The sequence below is a fragment of the Lepisosteus platostomus genome, chromosome 11 (assembly GCF_059453375.1).
Source record: "Lepisosteus platostomus isolate fLepPlt1 chromosome 11, fLepPlt1.hap1, whole genome shotgun sequence".
NCBI classification, from domain to species: domain Eukaryota; kingdom Metazoa; phylum Chordata; class Actinopteri; order Semionotiformes; family Lepisosteidae; genus Lepisosteus; species Lepisosteus platostomus.
Window position 1 is genome coordinate 26,192,619 of NC_142621.1, and position 22,190 is coordinate 26,214,808.

Sequence of the window (22,190 nt, forward strand, 5' to 3'; positions counted from 1 at the left end):
AGATAAGGATTATGGGGTGTGTATATGTTTTAGCACTGACGTTAACACTAGAATAAAGGCAGACAATGGAATATAAAATAAGAAATCAATGTGAATGTTTACAATTGCATGTATAGAAAATAATGCATCTCAGTTTTTTTATGATGCAGATATCAGTTTGAAAATGTAGATGATACTGTGAGCAAGTCTCTCTATAGTAGCATTAACTCACCTGATTGCTCTTGTACTAATTGAGTGATAAAGCTGACATCCACAGACAGGTGAGTTTAGTACGTATGCTATGAACTGACAATAGGGATATTTCTGAGATGTTATACAGTATTAGGGAAAACAAATCTGGATTTGTAGTTTTATTGTAAAGGAAAATGCACAACACAACTATCATCATATTTACAAAATAAGAGTTCCATTTTCCAGTACTTTCTAAACAAATGTCTGTTAATTACAGTAGGTACAGAACAGGTCCATCCTAATTTGATAAGAGACATTTTTACAGGTTTGGAACTGTTGGTCAATAACAATAACAATTTATATGGACAGGTAAGGTACACTGTTTGTAATGTCTGAATGTAATGGATGCATTTTATTTTTCCAGATAGCTTCTTGAGGTTAAAATGCACAGTGTCATAACTAAAGAACAAATGTAAAGAAATATGTTAATTTGTTCCTTCAGTACAGTAAATCCTGAATTTTAGTCCACCTAGCTGTTGCTTAGTGGTTCCTTCCCTGACATGTTCAGATCAGCTCCCACTAGGTTTTGATTGAGAGAATATTAAGCTGTCCAGGTTCCAAGGGGGTGACTTCACTTTCTACCATAGACTCGATGCCAAAAGAACCCTTTGATACTGCCTCCTCTGGAATGAAACAGGGGTCTGCACACTTAATTATTTATAAATTAAGGGATCCACTTAAAATATGCAATACTGACCATTCTATTTCTTTGGTTAGACTGGTATTCTGTTGTTCTTGCTTCATTTATATATTAGAAATACTGTACTGTATATATTTTTCTATACATACAACCTATATCTATAATAGATTTTTACTATACTGTATAGACAACAGTATGTTTGTATTAGTTGCATCTGTGCTGGCATTCAAAATTTGGTTGCAAATTTCGAAATGTTAACATGGGAAACAACGAACCCTGACAAGTAAGTAAAAATAGGTCTTATATTGATAGGTGATAAATGTTTTGTTTGCACTGAATTGTATTGAAACAAATAAATATCTGCAAGAATCCAATAAAAATGTTGCTGCTGCTCCTCAAACTTCTAGAGGCAGCACAGAAACAGGATCCATTGATCGTACTTTTGACTTGAGTTCAGTTGCAAAAGGCATTGTAAGGACTTTATTTGGAAAGCTCAAATCTTTACTCACCCAGACTGAAGAAGATGTATCTAGTTCCAGTTCTCCTGCTCAAAGCAATGCAAAGAGCTCAAGTGTCAGCTCTTCACCAACAAATTCAGTGTTTTCTGATTCTGTGTCAGATATTTCAGATTTGTGCACCTATACAGTAGAAACTGCTGGAGCCATTTGTGAAGCAATGAAAAAAGAGTTAGACCAGGAGGTTTATTGCACAACAGTGGCAAAGAAGGCTTCAGATGAAAGCCTTCTGGCTAGAGAGGTTGTTACTTCAGTTTTGGAGTACCTTGAAGAGCAATATATTTTAGACACCATTAAAAGCCCTTCACCATATCCTAAAGACTGGGAGAGATATCTTTCACTGCATGTGTTCGACCAATAACAGGTGAAGGTTCTAACTGGTCCATTTTGGTGCACATGAGCTGCTTGGTGCTCCGGGTTTCCATATCATTGTCAGCTTGAGGAGCATCTGAAGACTCGATATCTGAATGTTGGAACTTCATAATTTCTCTCACAAGAGAATCAACTATCTTTTGGGCCAGGGCCTCACTCTTGGCTGCTACTGCTTGTTGTAAGTTGTCTTTGGAACCAGCACTCTGCAGCAGGTCTCTGTAAATACAGCTGGCCACTTGTTTGACAGAAACCAGCTCACATTGGATATTGCTTCCCATTGTTGGATTACATTCTGAGGTATCTGGGGCTGTAAATAGTGTAGCGGCGAGGCTTAATAATAAGGCAGAATTAAATGTTTCTGAGCTTCCCAAATGAGGCCCCATTTCTCTGTTCATCTCTGTGGTGCAGCCACAGAGAAACTATTCATGCAAGATGTTTTCTTTTGATAAGGACAGCTCCCACAGGGGGATGCACTTAGCTAAGCCTGGCTATCATGATCAATGGTCATCCATTGGCACCTGTCTGTTTAGGGAGTGCCCGTTGGACATCTGGACTGCATTACTAAGTGTCAGGAGTAAGTGACTCATATCTCGCCTTGATCAACCAATCAGGGACTGGTAGGGCCGAGTAACCCACGTGGGACTCTGATGCCCATGGAACTTTCAGCCAATCAATGAGCTGAAGTTCCTCCAGGTAAAAACAGGCAACACAGAGAGCCTGTGAGATTCAGATTCAACAAGATCCAGATTCAGATTCAGATTCAACAATTCTAAAGGGAATTCAAAAGAGAATCCCAAGGGCAGGACATTCTCGCAGCGCGCCTCCCGACCATCCTGAGACTCAGCCCGGACAACCACGGAACGGCCAGTGTGTCCGAGTGCCAGAACTTTCCTTTGTTCTAAGAGTCTAGAGTGGAGGTTGCCAGAGAGTAACCAGCAGCAGGCCTCGTGAACAGGTCGGAACTGTGGACAGCTGAATCACTATTCAGAACTAGCTTTTCATCAGGAACGAACCGGTCCTCTTCCTGACTTGCTGGGACCCACAGTCATCTTTTCTCCTGTGCACAAACTTTGCTAGTTAAAGCCAACAATGAGCATCAGCAGCGCACCGTCGCAAGCCGCACAGCACAGCCTGGCACCGAGCCAGAGAGCGCGGATTGGACAGCAACAGCCTGCAACTGTTTCTTTGTGCCCGCAGGAGATCTGAATCCCCAAAGATTGGATGAGTATTCAACTTCAATGCATTACAGCTCGAGAATTCAATTGTTATCCCAACCAGTTGACATCAATTTAATTCCTAAGAGTTATGTACTTGTTTGAGTATCTAATGTAGAAGTTGTAACCAAGTTCACTTTACGAAACGGTCTTAATGAATGATATACTGAACGTATGTCCTCTTGATATGTGTAACACTTTGTAACTGATTGAATATATATCTTTTGTATTCTGATAACCCTCACGATAAGATTGGTTAGATTTACATGCATATTCTATGTATTAATAAATGTATCCTCATGTATTAGTACCTGTGTGTGTGTGCGTTGTTTGAGTTATGTCGCATGGTTGGATTCTAAAGCCATCAAAAGAATCAACTTTGTGATTTACTGCTACAATTAATAATTGTCTCAGTAAATGCCCAAACCCTACAGAACTGGTGCCTTCAGAGAGCCACTATGATTACATATTTGGCGTCCCTGAACCGGCTTAATCTACAATAGTTTCTTCAGCACATTTTCAATAATGCCCACAGCAAATTCACTGAGCTCCCAACAAGATAAACTATCCATAATCTGTTCTTGTTTCTTCTCCCTCTTTGGAGAAATAAGATGAATTCTTAAGAGCAGCTTAGTTACAATTTTTTTCACAATATCTGAATATGGTAGGGGAATATCAGAAAGTGGTTGAATATCAGAAGGGGGCTCTGGAGGTGACATTCCCTTTTCTTGGCAACCAAGATTAAAGGTGTCATTTTCACTGCTGTTCACATCATGAGTGGCTTCGTTTGTAATGGAGGAAGGAGAAAGACCTAAGGCTGAAGACTCAGCTGTTGAAAAGTAGAGCTTTGAGAGCTCTTTAACCAAAGATACAATAATGGCATTGGACACTTCCTGATTTTTGGACATTATTGCATCGTATAATGCAATAAGGGAGCCACTTTCTTGCAGCAAGTCATTGTACACTTTTTCAATCATTTGGTCTGCATCCGAAGGCTGAATAAAGATGCATCTGTCATGGTCAGGTGTGCCTATAGTAATTCCTGGAACAGCTGATAACTGCATGATCACAGATTCAGTAATACTTATAACCATTTCACTCAAGGTTTGCAGAGGTCTCTTCAGATCTTCAGCACTGGACTCAGGGCTGGAACAGTTTAGCTGAATTTTCTTTAGCAGATTATCTGTGACTCCATGTACTATTTCAGAAAATACAAGAGAAATTTGAGAAGACTGAGCACTGGTTGCTGCCTCTTTGTTGTGCTCACTAGTGATTCTAATATCACTCATCACCTCATCAACCTTCACATCATGCAAAGAGGACTCCAGAGGTTTTGTTTTCATACAGTCTGGGATTGAGGAGCTCTTTTTAGTCTTCTTAACTGTCTTCCCTGAAGCTTTACACTGCTGTACACCTTCTAGACCCTGGACTCTTTGAACCAGATAATCTCCAGGCTTCTCTGGGGTCTCAGAAGCTAAGAAATCTTTTTTCTTATTAGAACAAGGTGTCACACCAACAGCTTCTCCTAGGGAACGTGATGAGCAGGGCTTATCCATAGTGTCTTCTGGCTGGAAACTGTTTTCAAACCCACTTGGAACTGTTGGAGAAAAGCCTTTTGGAGACTTTGTCATAGGAGACTGCAGTTTTTTACTTCTGACTGTTCGACCAATAACAGGTGAAGGTTCTAACTGGTCCATTTTGGCGCACTGGAGCTGTTCAGTCCTCCGTGTTTCCATATCAATGGCAGCTTGAGGAGTACTGGACTCAGGGCTGGAACAGTTTAGCTGAATTTTCTTTAGCAGACTATCTGTGACTCCATGTACTATTTCAGAAGAAACAAGGGAAACTTCAGAAGACTGAGCACTGGGTGTTGCCTCTTTGTTGTGCTCACTAGCGATTCTAATATCACTCATCAGCTCATCAACCTTCACATCATGCGAAGAGGACTCCATAGGTTGTGTTTTCATACAGTCTGGGCTTGAGGAGCTCTTCTTAGTCTTCTTAACTGTCTTCCCTGAAGCCTTACACTGCTGTACTCCTTCTAGACCCTGGACTATTTGAACCAGATAATCTCCAGGCTTCTCTGGGGTCTCAGAAGCTAAGCAATCTTTTTTCTTATTAGAACAAGGTGTCACACCAACAGCTTCTCCTAGGGAACGTGATGAGCAGGGCTTATCCATAGTGTCTTCTGGCTGGAAACTGATTTTAAAACCACTTGGGACTATTGGAGAAAAGTCTTTTGGAGACTTTGTCATAGAAGACTGCAGTTTTTTTCTTCTGACTGTTCGACCAATAACAGGTGAAGGTTCTAACTGGTCCATTTTGGTGAACATGAGCTGCCCAGTGCTCCGGGTTTCCATGTCAATGGCAGCTTGAGGAGTACTGGACTCAGGGCTGGAACAGTTTAGCTGAATTTTCTTTAGCAGATTATCTGTGACTCCATGTACTATTTCAGAAGAAACAAGAGAAACTTCAGAAGACTGAGCACTGGGTGTTGCCTCTTTGTTGTGCTCACTAGTTATTTTAATATCACCCATCACCTCATCAACGATCTCACTTGCTTCTCTGCTAATACTGGTCTCTGGTGAAACGGATGAATATCGGGAAGCTAAATGTGTCAGCTTGGAAATGTTGGTCACCATAGAACTGATTATGGTTTTGACCACTGTCTCATTTCTGGTGGCTACCGCTTTCTGTAGAACCTGTTGGGATCCAGTTTGACATAGCAATTCATTGTGAACAGAGCTGGGAACCTGCTGAATCTTGTGTGGTTCATGAAACACATCATTATCCTGTTTCACAACTGTTATCTCCTGGTTTTTGGACAAGTCCTGCAACACACTGTCAAAGAGGTCCACAGCTATCTGACTCAGCAAAGACACAGACATCTTCCCTGGGATTTCTGTAGAAGTTTCCTCTTTTATCAAAGTAGGGTATATCTGCAATAGCAGCTGTGTTATGATGTTTTCCACAGTCTCAGTACACACTAAAGTCATATTAAGTGATTCTGTTGATTTAGCCATAGAAATTTCCTGGAGCCCAACTGAGGAAACCGGTTCAATATTCAACATTTCTACAGGGACACTGAGTGGTTTGATTTCAGAATTGTTTTCAAGGTGGGAGTCTCTTTTCAGTTCCTCAGAAGAACTCTTCTCAATTTCTGAAGTCACCCTGGCTGCTGGTATATTACCTATGTTAACAAAGAGCTTTTCATTTAATGATAGTAAAGCAAAATATCAGAAAGCATGAAACAAAAACTAAATTATATTGAGAAGTAACGAATGACAGGCATCACAAAATATTTGAGTATAAAGCTTCATGTTCCTGTAAAACTATTACATCTTGGAGCTCAGGTAACTACAAACAAAGAAGCAGCCATATTCACAGATACGTTATATATGGCTACTGAATATATGGCTATATTCACTCATTCTCTCATTCATAGTTATGGCCTACACTATATTGGTCTAAATACATCAAAAACTTCTAAAGATACAACAGATAGAAAATCAAGGTACTGTATATTTACATACAGTCACTACATTTTTTAACTTGTACTTCATAGCAACTAAAATGTTAATACACTTTTAAATGATTTGATTTGATTTCCTTCTTACCTTGATTTTCACTCTCTTCAGGTTCCATTGATAAATCACATGCAGCAGACAAAACATCCATGACAGACTTTACAAGCAAGCTGGAAAGCTGATTAATTGCATCATGGTACATCTGTGAACTGGGCACTGATGGTTCAGTACTTTTCTGTAGTCTGTGATCCTTGACAGTCAGAGACACTTTCTCTGAAATCCTTTGGGAAGACTTCAATTCCGTATTTGTATCACAGTCTTGAAAAAGTGAAACATCCTTCTCATTTGTGTCAAACGTTGGAGAATCGGGAAAACTGAGGCACTGCTTCAACAGTCTTTTCACTGATTTCTCAGTAAATGAATACAACAACTGCATAGAAAGCTCTGAGGACTTTGGATGGGATAAATCCTGAACTACTAGGGGGCTCTTTAAAATTGGATCTGAATTAGATTTGTGAGATGTGCCCAATTGTACTGCAATTCCTGATTTCAAAATTAAATGGAAAACATTTTTGACAAGTTCTTCTGAAAATACACGCAGAGATCCACTCGAGACAAGTTGTTCCACTTTCCTTTCAATAGGACTCATTGTAGGACTCTCTGTGGAGGTCCTGACTTGGTCCTTAGGCTCGTCTGAAACCCTTGTCTGCAGTGGGGGGAGATTGTGCTTTGCTGTGGCTCCTGGTACTTGAGATGCCCAGGACGCCTCTTCAGCTGAAAGCTTTTCAATGTTCAAATTAACATTATTGGAGTGGGTTTGAAATGCTATATTCTCAGTGATGAGACCAGCAGCACACTCTGATTTTTTTTGGCTTGCTCTAGACTTGCTTTTTGTATCTGAGGCCACCGTTACATCAAGTTTGCCCATAATAATGTCAACAATACCCATGGCAACAATTTCAATGTCAGACACTGCAGACTCTGCACGGGCTATGTGTTCTGCTGAGAAGTCAAGCTTTGGTGAAATGAGAGGGCTTGGCTGGTCTCCTTCCTCAACATTGTCAACTGTTGTTTTCTCTGAGCCTCTCTTTTGTTCTGCAGCATTTAAGCTGTTTTGAGCTGTAAATGAATCTTCTATCACATTGCTTCTGCAAGGAAGTTCCATGAACTCTTGTTCACCTAGTCCCATGTCATTTGCAGTAGAGGGTTTCTTCCAAACACAGGACCGGGGAACTCGATTGCTTTTACATGTCAATTCATTTTCTTGTTCTGCTGTAGGTGTAGGTTGATCCTGAAGCTTTGATGAAGCATCAGTCAAGGCTCTATAGGGAGTGTCCCGAGTCATGACTTCTGTGTCATCTGTATAAGAATCAATCACCATCCCAGGCACATTTATGGGTGGGAAACGTTGAACAGAATATTCTCTACGGTTACTTTTAGTGTATTCTTTATGGACAGTGTCTTCTGCACTAGACATCCTGTCTTTCCCATAATGTTCACCAGAGAGGTGCATTGTTTCATAATCTGGCTTTAAGACCACATCTGAAACTTTAAGATTTTCAAATGTAGATAAAACAGAATCCACCAGTTCACTTGCTTGAAGGGTTTCTTCTGAGGGTTTTGCTTTATCCTGAGCAACATCCTTTGTCGTCACCCCGATTTATTTCACTCCTGATTGTTTGCAATATCTGACTGCCAACATCCTTGGCACAGATGATTAAATTTGCCTGATTTTCCTGAGTAGTCCTGCTTTGCCATGAGAAATCAACGTTCATTAACACACCTAAAGGTTCTGAATCTTCACTAAGATGCTTACGGGGTGCCGAGTTTGTTACTGACATGCTTTTCTTAGTCAAGTGTGGTTTACTAAAGCTCAGGTGTGAAACCTGGACTGAAGGAGGAAACATCTCAAGTGAATCTGCTGATCTCTGCTCTTTAGCAGATAAAACTTTCCTTGCTTTGAACAAAGACAGGCTCTTCTGATTCCAAAAGTGTTTCAGTTTGTTCTTCACAGTTTTGAAGAGTTCCTCAGTCATTGTCCTATGTGCTCAGCTCTTCTAGTATCAGTTTTAATTTCTGATGTTCCTGGTAACAGGGCTGTATCAGAACTTTCTAATTTATCTTTGTAGTCTGTTGAGAAAGAAATCTTCTCAAAGCATGTAGCGTAATGTAGTTTTTCTAAAACATCAACAACAATATCTGAAGCCAGTTCAGTGGTTTGCACATGAGAAGATGAGTCTGAGGACATTGCTTCTTGAGCATGTTTTGTTGCATCCGGTGTTTTACATACATCATCAGCTGTACTGTTTGGTTGCTCTGGGAGATGGGCAAGTCCAGAAGATATAAATTTTGCAGCTGCTTTTTCAATAATTTCACTTATTATCCTTGTTGCTGTACGATGGAATACAGAGCTGGAGGTCCTCGGCATCTTCTCTGATCCTTCACCTTCTCCATCTGATATGATGCTTTCTCCAGAAGAGGAAACACTCAAATTGTCCTCAACCAAGTTCATGTCCATTTGCCCAATTTGCTGTTTTGAAGAAATGTTCTCAGATGACACCACCTTTGGAGGATATCTACAAATCTCCATTGTAATTTGATTAGGGACTTGTCCTGTTGCCTTATCAATATCAGATAATATGATTTCTTCAACAGGAGATATCTGGGATTTTGATCGATCTTGAATACTCTCCTCTCTTATAAATGTAGAAGCATCTCTCTCCCAGTCTTTAGGATATGGTGAAGGGCTTTTAATGGTGTCTAAAATATATTGCTCTTCAAGGTACTCCAAAACTGAAGTAACAACCTCTCTAGCCAGAAGGCTTTCATCTGAAGCCTTCTTTGCCACTGTTGTGCAATAAATCTCCTGGTCTAACTCTTTTTTCATTGCTTCACAAATGGCTCCAGCAGTTTCTACTGTATAGGTGCACAAATCTGAAATATCTGACACAGAATCAGAAAACACTGAAGTTTTTGATGAAGAACTGACCCTTGAGCTCTTTGCATTGATTTGAGCAGGAGAACTGGAACTAGATACATCTTCTTTAGTCTGGGTGAGTAAAGATTTGAGCTTTCCAAATATAGTCCTTACGATGCCTTTTGCAACTGAACTCAAGTCAAAAGTATGATCAATGGATCCTCTTTCTGTGCTGCCTCTAGAAGTTTGAGGAGCAGCAGCAACATTTTTATTGGATTCTTGCAGATATTTATTTGTTTCAATACAATTCAGTGCAAACAAAACATTTTCAAAAACAGAATTTACAATGTCCTTGGCAATAACAGTGACCCTATTGTTGGGAATCTGAGATTTTAATAATAATAATAATAATTGCTTACACTTATATAGCACTTTTCTGGACACTCCACTCAAAGCGCTTTACAGGTAATGGGGACTCCCCTCCACCACCACCAATGTGCAGCATCCACCTGGATGATGCGACGGCAGCCATAGTGCGCCAGAACGCTCACCACACATCAGATATCAGTGGGGAGGAGAACAGAGTAATGTAGCCAATTCATAGAGGGGGATTATTAGGAGGCCATGATTAGTAAGGGCCAATTGGAAATTTGGCCAGGACACCGGGGTTACACCCCTACTCTTTTCGAGAAGCGCCCTGGGATTTTTAATGACCACAGAGAGTCAGGACCTCGGTTTTACGTCTCATCCGAAGGACGGCGCCTGTTTACAGTATAGTGTCCCCGTCACTATACTGGGGCATTAGGACCCACATGGACTGCAGGGTGAGCACCCCCTGCTGGCCCCACTAACACCTCTTCCAGCAGCAACCTTAGTTTTTCCCAGGAGGTCTCCCATCCAGGTACTGACCAGGCTCACACCTGCTTAGCTTCAGTGGGTTGCCAGTTGTGAGCTGCAGGGTGATATGGCTGCTGGCATTTTGGACTTCTTTTTTCCAAAATGGAGATTTCTGCAGCTTCTGGGAGCAATAATGACTCTTTTGAGTTACTCTCATGTAAATTGTTACCCACAGGGGTGAAATCCCACTTTGTTTTTTCAATGATCTGAGATACTATCTGCTCAGCAATTTCAATGATTTTGGCTTTAGAGATCCCAAAAGCAATATCACTGTTTGCGCTTTTCATTCCCACACTTGATTCCGAGGAGTGAGACTTTAATTTGAAAGATGGGGGGCTACTGCCATTTGTTCTTTTCTTAGTCACTTTCGCCTCATCTCTCTCATTCTGCTGGGCATCAGGTCTCTGAAGAAGGTAGTTCTTCTCCACAGATAAACTGGAGGAGGGTGAAATCGTTTCTAAATTTTTCAGAATTGCTGACACAAAGTCACTCATTGATTGGTTATCGCCTGAATATGTTTCTTTCACGTCACTCGTCTTATTTTCAGTATTTGCTTTGCAGAATTCACTCTTGACTTCTTGTAAGACAGTACTGATTATTTCTGTTGCCGTGACAGCTAACTCCGCCTCATCATATTGTTCTGAGTGGAGTCTCTGGGATTGTCCTATTACATGTAGGTCACCACCATGGCCACCCAGGAGTCTACAGGTTGACCCTGACTCAACAGCGCTTGTGAAAAAAGGCTGGAGTCTTCCAGAGACAACTTGTATAATCTCACTGGCAACCCCTGAGGCTACAGATTCTGTCTGTGCTTCTAGATTAACACGCACAGTCTTAGGGGTGGGAATTCTTTGCTTATTTTCTGACAAGGCAGAGATGACAAGTCCAAGAACACCATCCACAAGTTCAGTGGCAAGGTTATTCGATCAGCAGCGGGTGATCAAGACACCTAACGCACAACACTGGGGTTCCATCAGCTGAGCAGGAAGCTGTGCTTCAGTGAGGGCTCTGCTAAGGACATCCTGTACTATACGTTCTGCTTTTGTAATTATACTTGACTTAGTGATTCCAAAAAGGTCCTTCAAAGGTTCTGAGAGGGGCTTTCCAGCATCTTCTCCTCCATCAGCAACCACAATCTCCTTCGAGGGTGCTCTGGATTTTAAGCAGGGTGTATTTTTCCCTGTTTCTTCTCCTGAACTACCCGAGGACGAGAGGGGTGAAGGGAAGGGAGTGGAGATCCTGCATCTCGTTGACCAGAAGCTACTGCTCCTACTCTGGGACTGCCATGTGGACCCTGACTCAGTACCAAGCAGAGAATGAGAACTCAGGGTGGCCTCCTCACTACTGCTGAAGTAAACCGGGGACTCAAAGGAGCAGTGAGACACGCTCCTGCTCCTCTCTTCACTGTAAAGCGAGACGGCTGGAAGCAGCACTCTGATGATAGACGCTGCCACCCACACCACTATATTCTCCGCCATTTCGTTAAGCTCTTCCGTTGTTATCTGTTTTAAAGCAATAGTACAAAAGTAACCACAGAGCACGAAAAATGTTCAATATACAGTACACCTATCAATATAAGACCTACTTTTACTTACTTGTCAGGGTTCATTGTTTCCCATGTTAACATTTAGAAATTTGCAACCCAATTTTGAGTGCCAGCACAGACGCAACTAATACAAATATACTGTTGTCTATACAGTATAGTAAAAATCTATTATAGATATACTGTTGTATGTATAGAAAAATATATACAGTACAGTATTTCTAATATATAAATGAAGCAAGAACAACAGAATACCAGTCTAACCAAAGAAATAGAATGGTCAGTATTGCATATTTTAAGTGGATCCCTTAATTTATAAATAATTAAATGTGCAGACCCCTGTTTCATTCCAGAGGAGGCAGTGTCAAAGGGTTCTTTTGGCATCGAGTCTATGGTAGAAAGTGAAGTCACCCCCTTGGAACCTGGACAGCTTAATATTCTCTGGCAAAGAGGCGCAGACCTTTGGCATAGTGAAATATCTCTGCTCTGAGGAGTGGCTATGTGGCTCTGACGCCAGGGCAGCCACAATCAAAACATAGTGGGAGCTGAGCTGAACATGTCAGGGAAGGAACCACTAAGCAACAGCTAGGTGGACTAAATTTCAGGATTTACTGTACTGAAGGAACAAATTAACATATTTCTTTACATTTGTTCTTTAGTTATGACACTGTGCATTTTAACCTCAAGGAGCTATCTGGAAAAATAAAATGCACCCATTACATTCAGATAAGCAGTGTACCTTACCTGTCCATATAAACTGTTCTCAATCACCTTCCTTTCACTAAAAAACATTATGATAAAAATTAATTAGTGTGACATTGCTACTACATGGACAAAATACGAACTATATTTTGCAATATTAAAAAATGGTGACTAATTAACAATATATAGGCATCTTTTCTAGTGGCAGAACAATTAATCTATTTTAAAGCATATTCCTGTGTAAAAAAGATGGCCTCCTAACCACAATTGTGTTCGTACTTTTTCAATTTACCTACTGGATGTCTAAAACTTGCTTAGGTTTTTAACTTTAATATGAGAGGCTTATAAAATAAAAATCACCACAACAAAATAGCACATTGGAAATGATAAATCTTAAACTTCAAACTGCAACTGTTCCATAACACTTTAGCGAGTATGATACAATCGTGTTCCTATGTGAAGCAAGATCACTGGTAATTTACATCATTGTGTTTTCAACAACAACTACTTAAACAGGCGCAATGTATCTAACCAGTTTCATACTGGGTACCTCATAATTGACACATGACAAATACAGTTAAATTCAGAAAATAAATAGTAATTCTGCATTGAAATGTGAAGAAATATGTCATGTTTATGTTTGTACCCTGTTAACTTCATAGAGATTAGACCTTAGAGAATTTAAAGATTCTGTGAAACAGGCAGTTTGACCAGAGGTGCCCAAACGTTTGCATACAACTGTATGTTGCTGCTGCATCATTCAGGACAAAGCCCAAAATGCGTTTCCAACGCATTTGATGACTTAGTGTTACTTAGTTGTTACTGCCCTCTGGTGGTTGTTGATTGAAACATAACATCCGTTCAAACACGACCAGACATTTCTCCCACTGTCAATACTTCAGAAAAACTTCACATTTTATACTGGTGCCACAACATATTGTTAGTTATCATGATAGAAATGTGTTTTAATATGACTAATATATTATTGTTGTAATGCAGTATGATCAGAGTTATACATAAGTTCAATACAACAGTTTATTTTTGCGAAGGTTCAGTTAGTGTATTTTGACTGCTGCTCTAGTCATTGTCAATATCAATATTCAAAGTCAATGTTCTAGTCATTACAACAAAGCCAGTCTATGGTAAACTATATCTAGGATTTTGAAAAGTGCACATGAGCTAACACAACAATATGCACATGTTCTGTACTGTTAACAGACTGATTCATGCATTCGCAAAGAGAGAAAAAACAATTTCACGAACTCAGCTGGGGAAGTGAGCTCAAAATAGAAAACAGTTGCTCTTTAAACATTTACGTATCACCATACTTAAAATGCTTAAAATAAAAACTTTATGTAAGCACTGATGCTTAACATACCACAACTGCAGAATGTAGGACTTACCCATCAGACAGCTGACTGATCAGAGGGACTTCATGAAACCATTTGGAATCAGTAGTCACCTCTTCAGTGGAGTCAGGTGAAATATGAACTGACCCAAGAGAAAAGAATTATTGTCGCATTAGAATTCTCATGGCATGCATAAAAAAATGATCAATCCAATTAACATCCAAAAAAGGCAGAAAAGATGTATTTATTCATAGATACAATTAGGATGCTGATTAAGATTTATTTATCTGTTTACCCATATAATTTAAATCATTTTCACACCTTAGCTCACAACACTTTTACTGCACCAGACTGTGGCACAATGGCTGCCCAGAGATCCCCAGACTTAATTGGTACCTTTTTCAGCCTTCACAGTAGATGTTACCAAAGCTTTCAAAACCCAACACTTGTGAATTAATCATTGACATGTTTTTATCTGAATTAGCTATACAAATAAAACTGAATTGAACTAAACTGATTTTTTGGATTATATGTTCCATTGTCTTTCACAATATCTTTCAGTATCTCAGCACCCACTGAATTTCTCTGCAGCTGCATTGGAAAATTTGTCAAAACATAACTTTTTTCAAAACCTTTATTTTTTCTAGAAACAAATGAAAATACTGACCTTTGGTGATTTTAGAACTTTTCTCATTAGCAATGGTAACGTCTCTATTCTCCGTGCTAATGATCTCAGTAGAAGCTGTGCCACAAAGAAAACATCATTTTAGTTGAATAGTTATTTCAGATAGTTTAGATCAATAGATACTGTAAATGTGGATTACAGAAATGTTGAATATAATGTATGTACATGTTGTGGCTGGAAATTAAACAATCTGAAGATAATGAAGGATTCCTTCTTAATGTATTATTTTATGATACCTGCAACTTATTGCGTGTTTCCCTTTAAAAAGTTTTGATCTCAGTACATACATATTATTCTTTTCATACAGACATATGATTGAAAAGCTTTGGAATTTTGTAATTGTAGGTGTTTATTAAACAAATTCTACAGTTCTGTAATAAGTAGTAAACCTGAAGATGTTGTCAACCTGCATCATTCCTTCTAGCCAACAAACTAAAACACATTAAATTGTGAACTAAGTCATAGTTGTACCACTGCAAATTATTGGATCTAAAACCTTACCCTGTTTTCCAGACTGAAGAATCTCATTAAAATATTGCCTTTTTATTCTGTCTTGCATTTCTCTTTCAAAATCCTTCCTTTCCTGTAAACTCTCATTTAGCTTTTGCTGCTGGAGAGCAACCTTCCTTTTATAGAATTCAAATGCCTGAGAATGACAGAAAACCTTTCACAAGTGGCTATTCTTTAATGAAAAAGGAAAGCCTCTCAACAAAAGATGAAAAGGTCCATCTCATTGTTGAACATCTTGTTGCTAGTACAAAACTTCCCGTCCATAAGGTCACTACAGGAGACTCCAATCTCATCTCAATCTACAGCACCCTGAAGCTGGGAAGCTGGGTCTGGTCAGAGCTCAGAAGAAGAAAGGCTGGGTCCGACATTACTTGGATGAAAGACTCTGTGTGTAGTTCAGAACCTTGCAGGCTGGGTATAAGAGATTGAAGCAGCAATGTCTCTCCTCTAATGCTTAGGTAATGAAGAGGAGAGATCATCAACCACCCTCTTGGATCCTCTTGGGGAGATACCCCTGAGGGATACTTTAGAACAGCCAATTATGCAAAGCAGCATGTCTCTGGGATGTTACTTGGAATTAAAACCCACAACACGCAGAATAAATGCCACACAGGGAGGTGCCCAAGGCTGGAGATAAACCATGGGCTTTGGAAATGCAGTGCTATAACCATGAATTGGAGGCACCAAACACTACCAGAATATGGTGTTTTGTCACCTCTGTAGCATATCTTGGCATAACCACCCTAGAGTAGATGCACAATATAAGAGGTGCCAACATACCATGCTCATTGTGGTCACCGAGGATCCAAAAGGTATTAGTTTAGGTTATTAATTTAAACCTATAGGTGGTCATCTTGGAAATACAACAAAATATAGCTGCAAGGTCAGTGTCAAGTCCGGAATTTGCATGAAGAAAAGTTCACCTTAAGAGGATGAATCCAAACATTCATTACTCCAGTACCTTTATGTGCCTTCTAGCTCTGGTCTGTTTCTTCAGCTGGGCCTGTCGCGCCTCCCTCCGGGAATCTTCCTCTATTCTCATCTGTAAAGCCCTCTCTCTGATTTTCAACATCTGTAGAGCCGTCAGTGAAAAGGCAAAGCAGATGAGAAACAGCAGAAAGCTAGATTGTGTTGAGCACAGAACAGCTACGCTACTAGACATTTATATTTATATATGTCACCTGCTTATAGGTGGTACAGTAAATATAGAGGAATCTGTTAGATCATGTGGAGCTGAATCTCTCCCCTTTTTACAATCTAGCAAATGAGGCCTTTGGGCATTTTTCAGCATATTAGGAGCATTCAGCAGCTGAATGTGGTCTGGGAAGCCCAAAGACAAAATAACTGGGAAAATAACGTACCATACAGCAATGTACAGTGAAAATGTGAAAAAAAAAACAAGAAACATGATTAAGCTGATGTAGAAAACCGATGAAGCTATATACTGTATATTGATAATGCTGGTGATTTGAAAGCTGATAAATCAATGAGAGGGGTGAATAAACTTTGTGTTTCAAAAGTGAGTTAAGCTACAGTGTGGAATGTAAGATTCATAAAAGCGTATGAAAAGTGTCTGAAGTCTAAGTGTGACGATACAGTAACATGATTCACTAAGGGTATCCACTCTGCAGAAATCTGTTCGGCTTGAAGAGGCATATACAGTATAAGGTGAGATAAATTTTTTAATGAGCATTTTGCAACATAAATGCTTAATTACTTGTCAGAAACACAACATCTTTTAAAACAGTTATGCTAGAGATCCTGTTATCTTTTGCTTGCTCCCCAATCAAGCTGTATTTACAGAGGTGTCACAGGGTCACTTGCCAGAGTGGATATAAATGTCTCTTATCAGTTTAAGATGCAGAAGGAAACCAGCTATTAAAGATCTCCCATCCAGGTGATGACCAGGAGCAGCCCTGGGTCAAAATAAATCAAACTGTATTCTCATACCTCAGCCTGTCTGCTGTACTGCAGACCTTTCATACGCTGTATTTCACCACTGCATATCTCCTCTGTTTTCGGAGCTCCTGCCTGGTGCCTTCATAAACAACAACAGCAAAGAAAGCTTAATCCACAAGGCAATGTCAGACAGCAGCAGAGGAATTTGTGAATGTGGTATTTCCGTAGAGCAAATGTTCATCTTTTGGAAAACTTTGACTCAGTCAAGACTTCCACTTGCTTGCACAATTAATTAACTTAAGGCAAACCTTTACTTACAGTTGTATTCTTGACATCTAATGTTTAAACATAACAGTAAAATATTTACACATATTTACAGCGAAACAAAAAAAAAATGTGATACAAATACAACAAATCAGGAATCCAAAAGGCAGGAACTTGCTGTTAAAGAGTGAGGAGCTCCCGTATGTTATTACCTGTCTCTGTTAGCCATAAACTGGTCTGAAATATTCTTGGATCCTTCCTCAAGGAGCCATTCCCTCACATCGGTGAAGCTGATATCCCTGGGAATCTCGTTCTGCTCCTGGAGCTCCAAGAAATTCTTCACTATTGTTTTCTGAAAGCCAGCACAGCCTTTTAATAGAGTGCCACACTCCCTTCATTGCAAGGTTCTCCTAAGCACTATTATAGCCGAGTGTGCACTTCAAAACCAACACTGACTTTTTCCATTAGATTTTTAATTTGAACTCACACCGATAGAATGTGTTTGCATATGTATAAGAGTGAAGGCTGAGCTACTGTAGTTTGTTGATCTAAACATTTCAATTTAAGATGTATATCTTGGATACAGTGGTTAACCTTGTTATCTCGCAACACTGGTGCCAGGGGCTCTATTCTGAGCCTGAGGTGATTTGTCTGTGTGGAGTTTGTATGGTCTCCCCATATTCACATGGGTTTTTCACGGTTTGCTCTGGTTTGCTCCCACAGTCCAAAGCCATACTATACTGGTAGAAAAAAAGGTTTCTAGGAAAATTGGTTCTAGAGTGAATTTGTGTCTGTGTGTGTCTTGCAATGGACTAAATTCTGGTCAAGGGTGTATATCGCCTTAAGCCCGTTGCTTTCTGGGATAGGCCCCGGCTCCCTGCAGCCCTTAGATGAGGCGGTTAGATTAGATGACGTGGATGGAAAGGGATGGATGGAAGTTCAAGTCATTTTTCAGCCTTGTCTGGCAAAGAAGACTTATAAATTCTGTTTTGGACTACACACAAAAGCTGCCTGTATTAACATGTGTTTGGAAAAATACATTTGTTTGCACTGAAAATGGATTAAAGTCTACAGAGCAGTACAGATAAGCAGTGAATGCTCCGATTCGGGTGGTACAATTAGTGGTTTACCACAAAGAAAAACATCCAGATATATTGCCCAGCCTCAATGAATAAAAAAACTATCTTTTTTTAACTCTGTTATCGTGAACAGAGAAGACTACAAGGCGACCTGTTTCAAATATTCAAAATCCTCACAGTCAAGTCTGCTTGTTGAACGCTGACTTCTTTCAAGAAACAGCTGGATGAGACTCACAGACCAATTAACAAGTAATTACCAAACAGGCTTAAGAGCTTCCTCTCATTCATAACTTTTCTTATGATATGAAACCCATATTCTGCATGCAGAAAGGACTATATGGGCTATAAACAACACAACGTAGCATGAAAAGATGTACAGTATGGCTGAACTAACAAGAAGAAGCTAAAATAGGCTAGAGCAGTGACAAACATAAGCAACAACATCATCAGCGTCAAAACACTAAAACAGAAATGAGATTCATAGCAATTAGAGAAGAAACTGAAAGAAAACATTGAAATTGATCCTTAGAATACAAACACAGTCAAGGTAGAGACTTCCTTGAAGATGACATGATGACAGCAGTATATTCAAAAGTGCATAATGGAGAGATCTTATGTGTTACGAGTTCGGTAATAGGGACCGAACTAGTGAGTGAACCCACTTGCAGGAGCGAACAAAGCCAAGTCGTAAACCAAAAGCAAACCGTAATCGTAGGAACGAGCCGAGAGTCCAGGGGGAGCAAGATATCCGAAAGGGAACGTGTACCGAAGCCGAAGTGTGATCCGAAGTCGTAGTCCGTAGAGCAATCCGAGAATCCAGAGGTAGCCAGTAATCCAAGACAGAGCGAAAGTACCAATCCAAGTGGAGATCCGAAAAGCCGAAGTCCAAAGGGAAAAACCGTAAGCCGAAATCCAAGACAAACACAGAGTAGAAGAACCGCAACCAGGAAGCTCGATAGGGAAAACCAATACTGAGCAACGAGGTAGGGAAGGACAGGTGTTTAAGTAGGATGAGACGGGAGTGTGGTGGTGAATGGGAAAACTGATAGGTGAACTGATGGATAGGGGCTACACCTACTTCTGCCTCCTCCGTTGCCGAGAGGCAGGGATCGTAACATTACCCCCCCCTCTACGGGCGGCTCCTGACGCCCTAACGGGACGATCCGGAAGTTAAGGTGGAAGTCTTTGATGAGATTGGGGTCCAGAGTATCCTTCTCCGAAACCCACGAGCGCTCCTCCGGACCGTAGCCTTCCCAATCGACGAGATATTGTAGGGCTCCACGAGACCATCGGGAATCCAGGATTTTATTGACCGTGTAAGCAGGGAGTCCATCAATCACTCGAGGCGGTGGGGGTTTTTGTTGTGGTTTAGACAGGGTGGATCTGTGAAAGGGTTTAAGGAGGGAAACATGGAAAGTAGGATGGATCCGAAGGGTAGGAGGCAAGGCCAGTCTGTAAATTACAGGGGTAATCTGGGCGAGGACACGAAAAGAACCAATGTACCTGGGAGCAAGGTTGCCAGAAGGTTGCTTAAGAGGAAGGTTACGAGTGGATAACCAAACAAACTGACCGCGTCGAAGTCTGGGTGGGATCCGACGGCGCCGATCAGTTACCTTCTTCTGCTGAGCTGAGGTGCGAAGAAGGGTGGCTTTGGCCTTCCTCCAGAAGGTCTTCAGGTTAGAGATATAGTCCTGAACCGAAGGGACCTCTGTGCTGGGGTGGGAGTCAGGGATCAGAGGAGGCTGATAACCTAAGGCACACTTAAAGGGAGACATGCCAGTAGAAGTAGTATACAATGAGTTGTGTGCATACTCAGCCCATAGGAGCAAGGACACCCAATTATCATGGGTAGAGGAGATATAAGTTCGTAAATAGGTCAGCAGTTCCTGATTTATGCGTTCTGTCTGACCGTTGGCCTGAGGGTGGTAAGCCGAGGTAAGTGAGACTGAGGCGCCCAGTGACTTACAGAAGGCCCTCCAAAACCGGGAGACAAACTGAGGGCCCCTATCAGAAACAATATCCTTAGGGATGCCATGCAATCGGAAGATATGCTGTACAAACAATTCTGCTAGTTCTCGAGCTGTAGGTAAAGATGGTAGGGGAATAAAATGAGCAGATTTGGAGAAACGGTCTACCACTACCATAATAGTTGTGTGTCCATGGCTGGGTGGAAGGTCAGTAACAAAATCTACTGAGAGGTGGGTCCAAGGACGATCCGGGATGGGTAAGGGTTGAAGTAGACCCGCTGCCTTCATTCGGGAAGACTTCATTTGGGAACAGATAGCGCAGGCCTGGACATACTCCTTGGTATCCTTAGCCATAGTTGGCCACCAGAAGTCTCTGGAGATGAAATCCAAGGTACGGTGGACTCCAGGGTGTCCAGCGAAGCGGGAGTCATGACCCCATTGTAAAACTGCCGATCGGACGGGATGAGAGACAAATAACTTGTCCTGAGGACACTGAGGAGGTACCGTCTACCCAACCAAGGCTCGTCGGACAATCACCTCAATGTCCCATCTTACCGCAGCCAGGAACTTACCAGATGGAATGATGGGTTCTAGGGTCAATTCGGCCTCAGGGGGGTCATGGATCCGCGAGAGGGCGTCTGCTTTGACGTTCTTAGAACCTGGAGTATAGGTGATCAAAAAATTAAACCTGGAAAAAAAAAGGGACCACCTAGCCTGGCGAGGACAAAGACGTTTGGCCGACTGCAGGTACTCCAGGTTTTTGTGATCTGTGTAAATCAAAAAAGGGTGATGAGCACCCTCTAACCAGTGCCTCCATTCCTCCAATGCCAGCTTAATGGCCAAGAGCTCACGGTTACCCACATCATAGTTCATTTGGGCAGGGGATAACTTCTTGGAGAAGAAGGCGCAGGGGTGAAGAATCTGTTTTTCTCCATGACGCTGAGAGAGAACAGCCCCCACACCATGGCCAGAGGCATCCACTTCGACTACAAAAGGCAAAGTTGGATCAGGGTGTTTTAGGATGGGGGCTGTTGTGAACAGGTGTTTCAGAAGCTGAAATGCTTCTTCGGCTTGAGGGGTCCATTTGCCTTGTCTTGGTCCTTTACGGGTCAAGGAGGTTATGGGAGTGACCACCGAGCTGAAGTTTCGAATAAACTTCCTGTAAAAATTATCAAAGCCGAGAAATCGTTGAATGTGTTTGAGGTTCTTGGGTGTGGGCCAATCGGTAATCGCCGAGACTTTACTCGAATCCATTTCCACACCCTCTGGAGAGATGACATAACCTAAAAAATGAATCCTTGAAGCATGGAAGGTACACTTCTCCAGTTTGACATATAGTTTATTCTTGATGAGCCGGGAGAGTACTTCTCTGACGTGGAGAACATGATCCTGGAAGGAATCAGAAAAAATTAGAATGTCATCTAGATAGACCAAGACAAATCTTTGTAGTAGATCACGAAAGATGTCATTAATAAAAGACTGAAACACCGCTGGGGCATTAACCAAACCAAAGGGCATGACCAAATATTCGTAATGTCCATGGGTAGTCATAAAGGCCGTCTTCCACTCATCCCCTTCCCGAATGCGGATTAGATTATAGGCCTTTCGTAAATCCAGTTTGGTGAAGACTTTGGCTCCATGCACCGACTCAAGTGCTGCTGGAATTAGAGGCAAAGGGTACCGATTCTTGATTGTGATCTCATTGAGACCACGATAGTCGATGCAGGGACGAAGCCCACCATCCTTCTTTTCCACGAAAAAAAACTGGCACATGCTGGTGAAGTGGATGGACGTATAAGTCCAGCTTTCAGAGAATCCTGTATGTAGACTTTCAGGGCCTCAGACTCAGAACTGGAGAGCGGAAAAATACGACCTTTAG

General features: G+C 41.1%; 1 protein-coding gene across 1 annotated transcript in view; it reads right to left on the reverse strand.

Moving 5' to 3' along the window:
- Nucleotides 1-22,190, reverse strand: part of LOC148652271 (fibrous sheath-interacting protein 2-like) — a 48,740-nt gene that overhangs the window by 23,113 nt on the left and 3,437 nt on the right. Inside the window, exons 4-5 of the mRNA XM_088597555.1 lie at nucleotides 17,478-17,617; nucleotides 17,053-17,140 (exon numbers count right to left, since the gene is read on the reverse strand). Coding sequence (XP_088453681.1) covers nucleotides 17,053-17,140; nucleotides 17,478-17,617 — 228 coding nt within the window. The remainder of the gene's footprint in view (nucleotides 1-17,052; nucleotides 17,141-17,477; nucleotides 17,618-22,190) is intronic.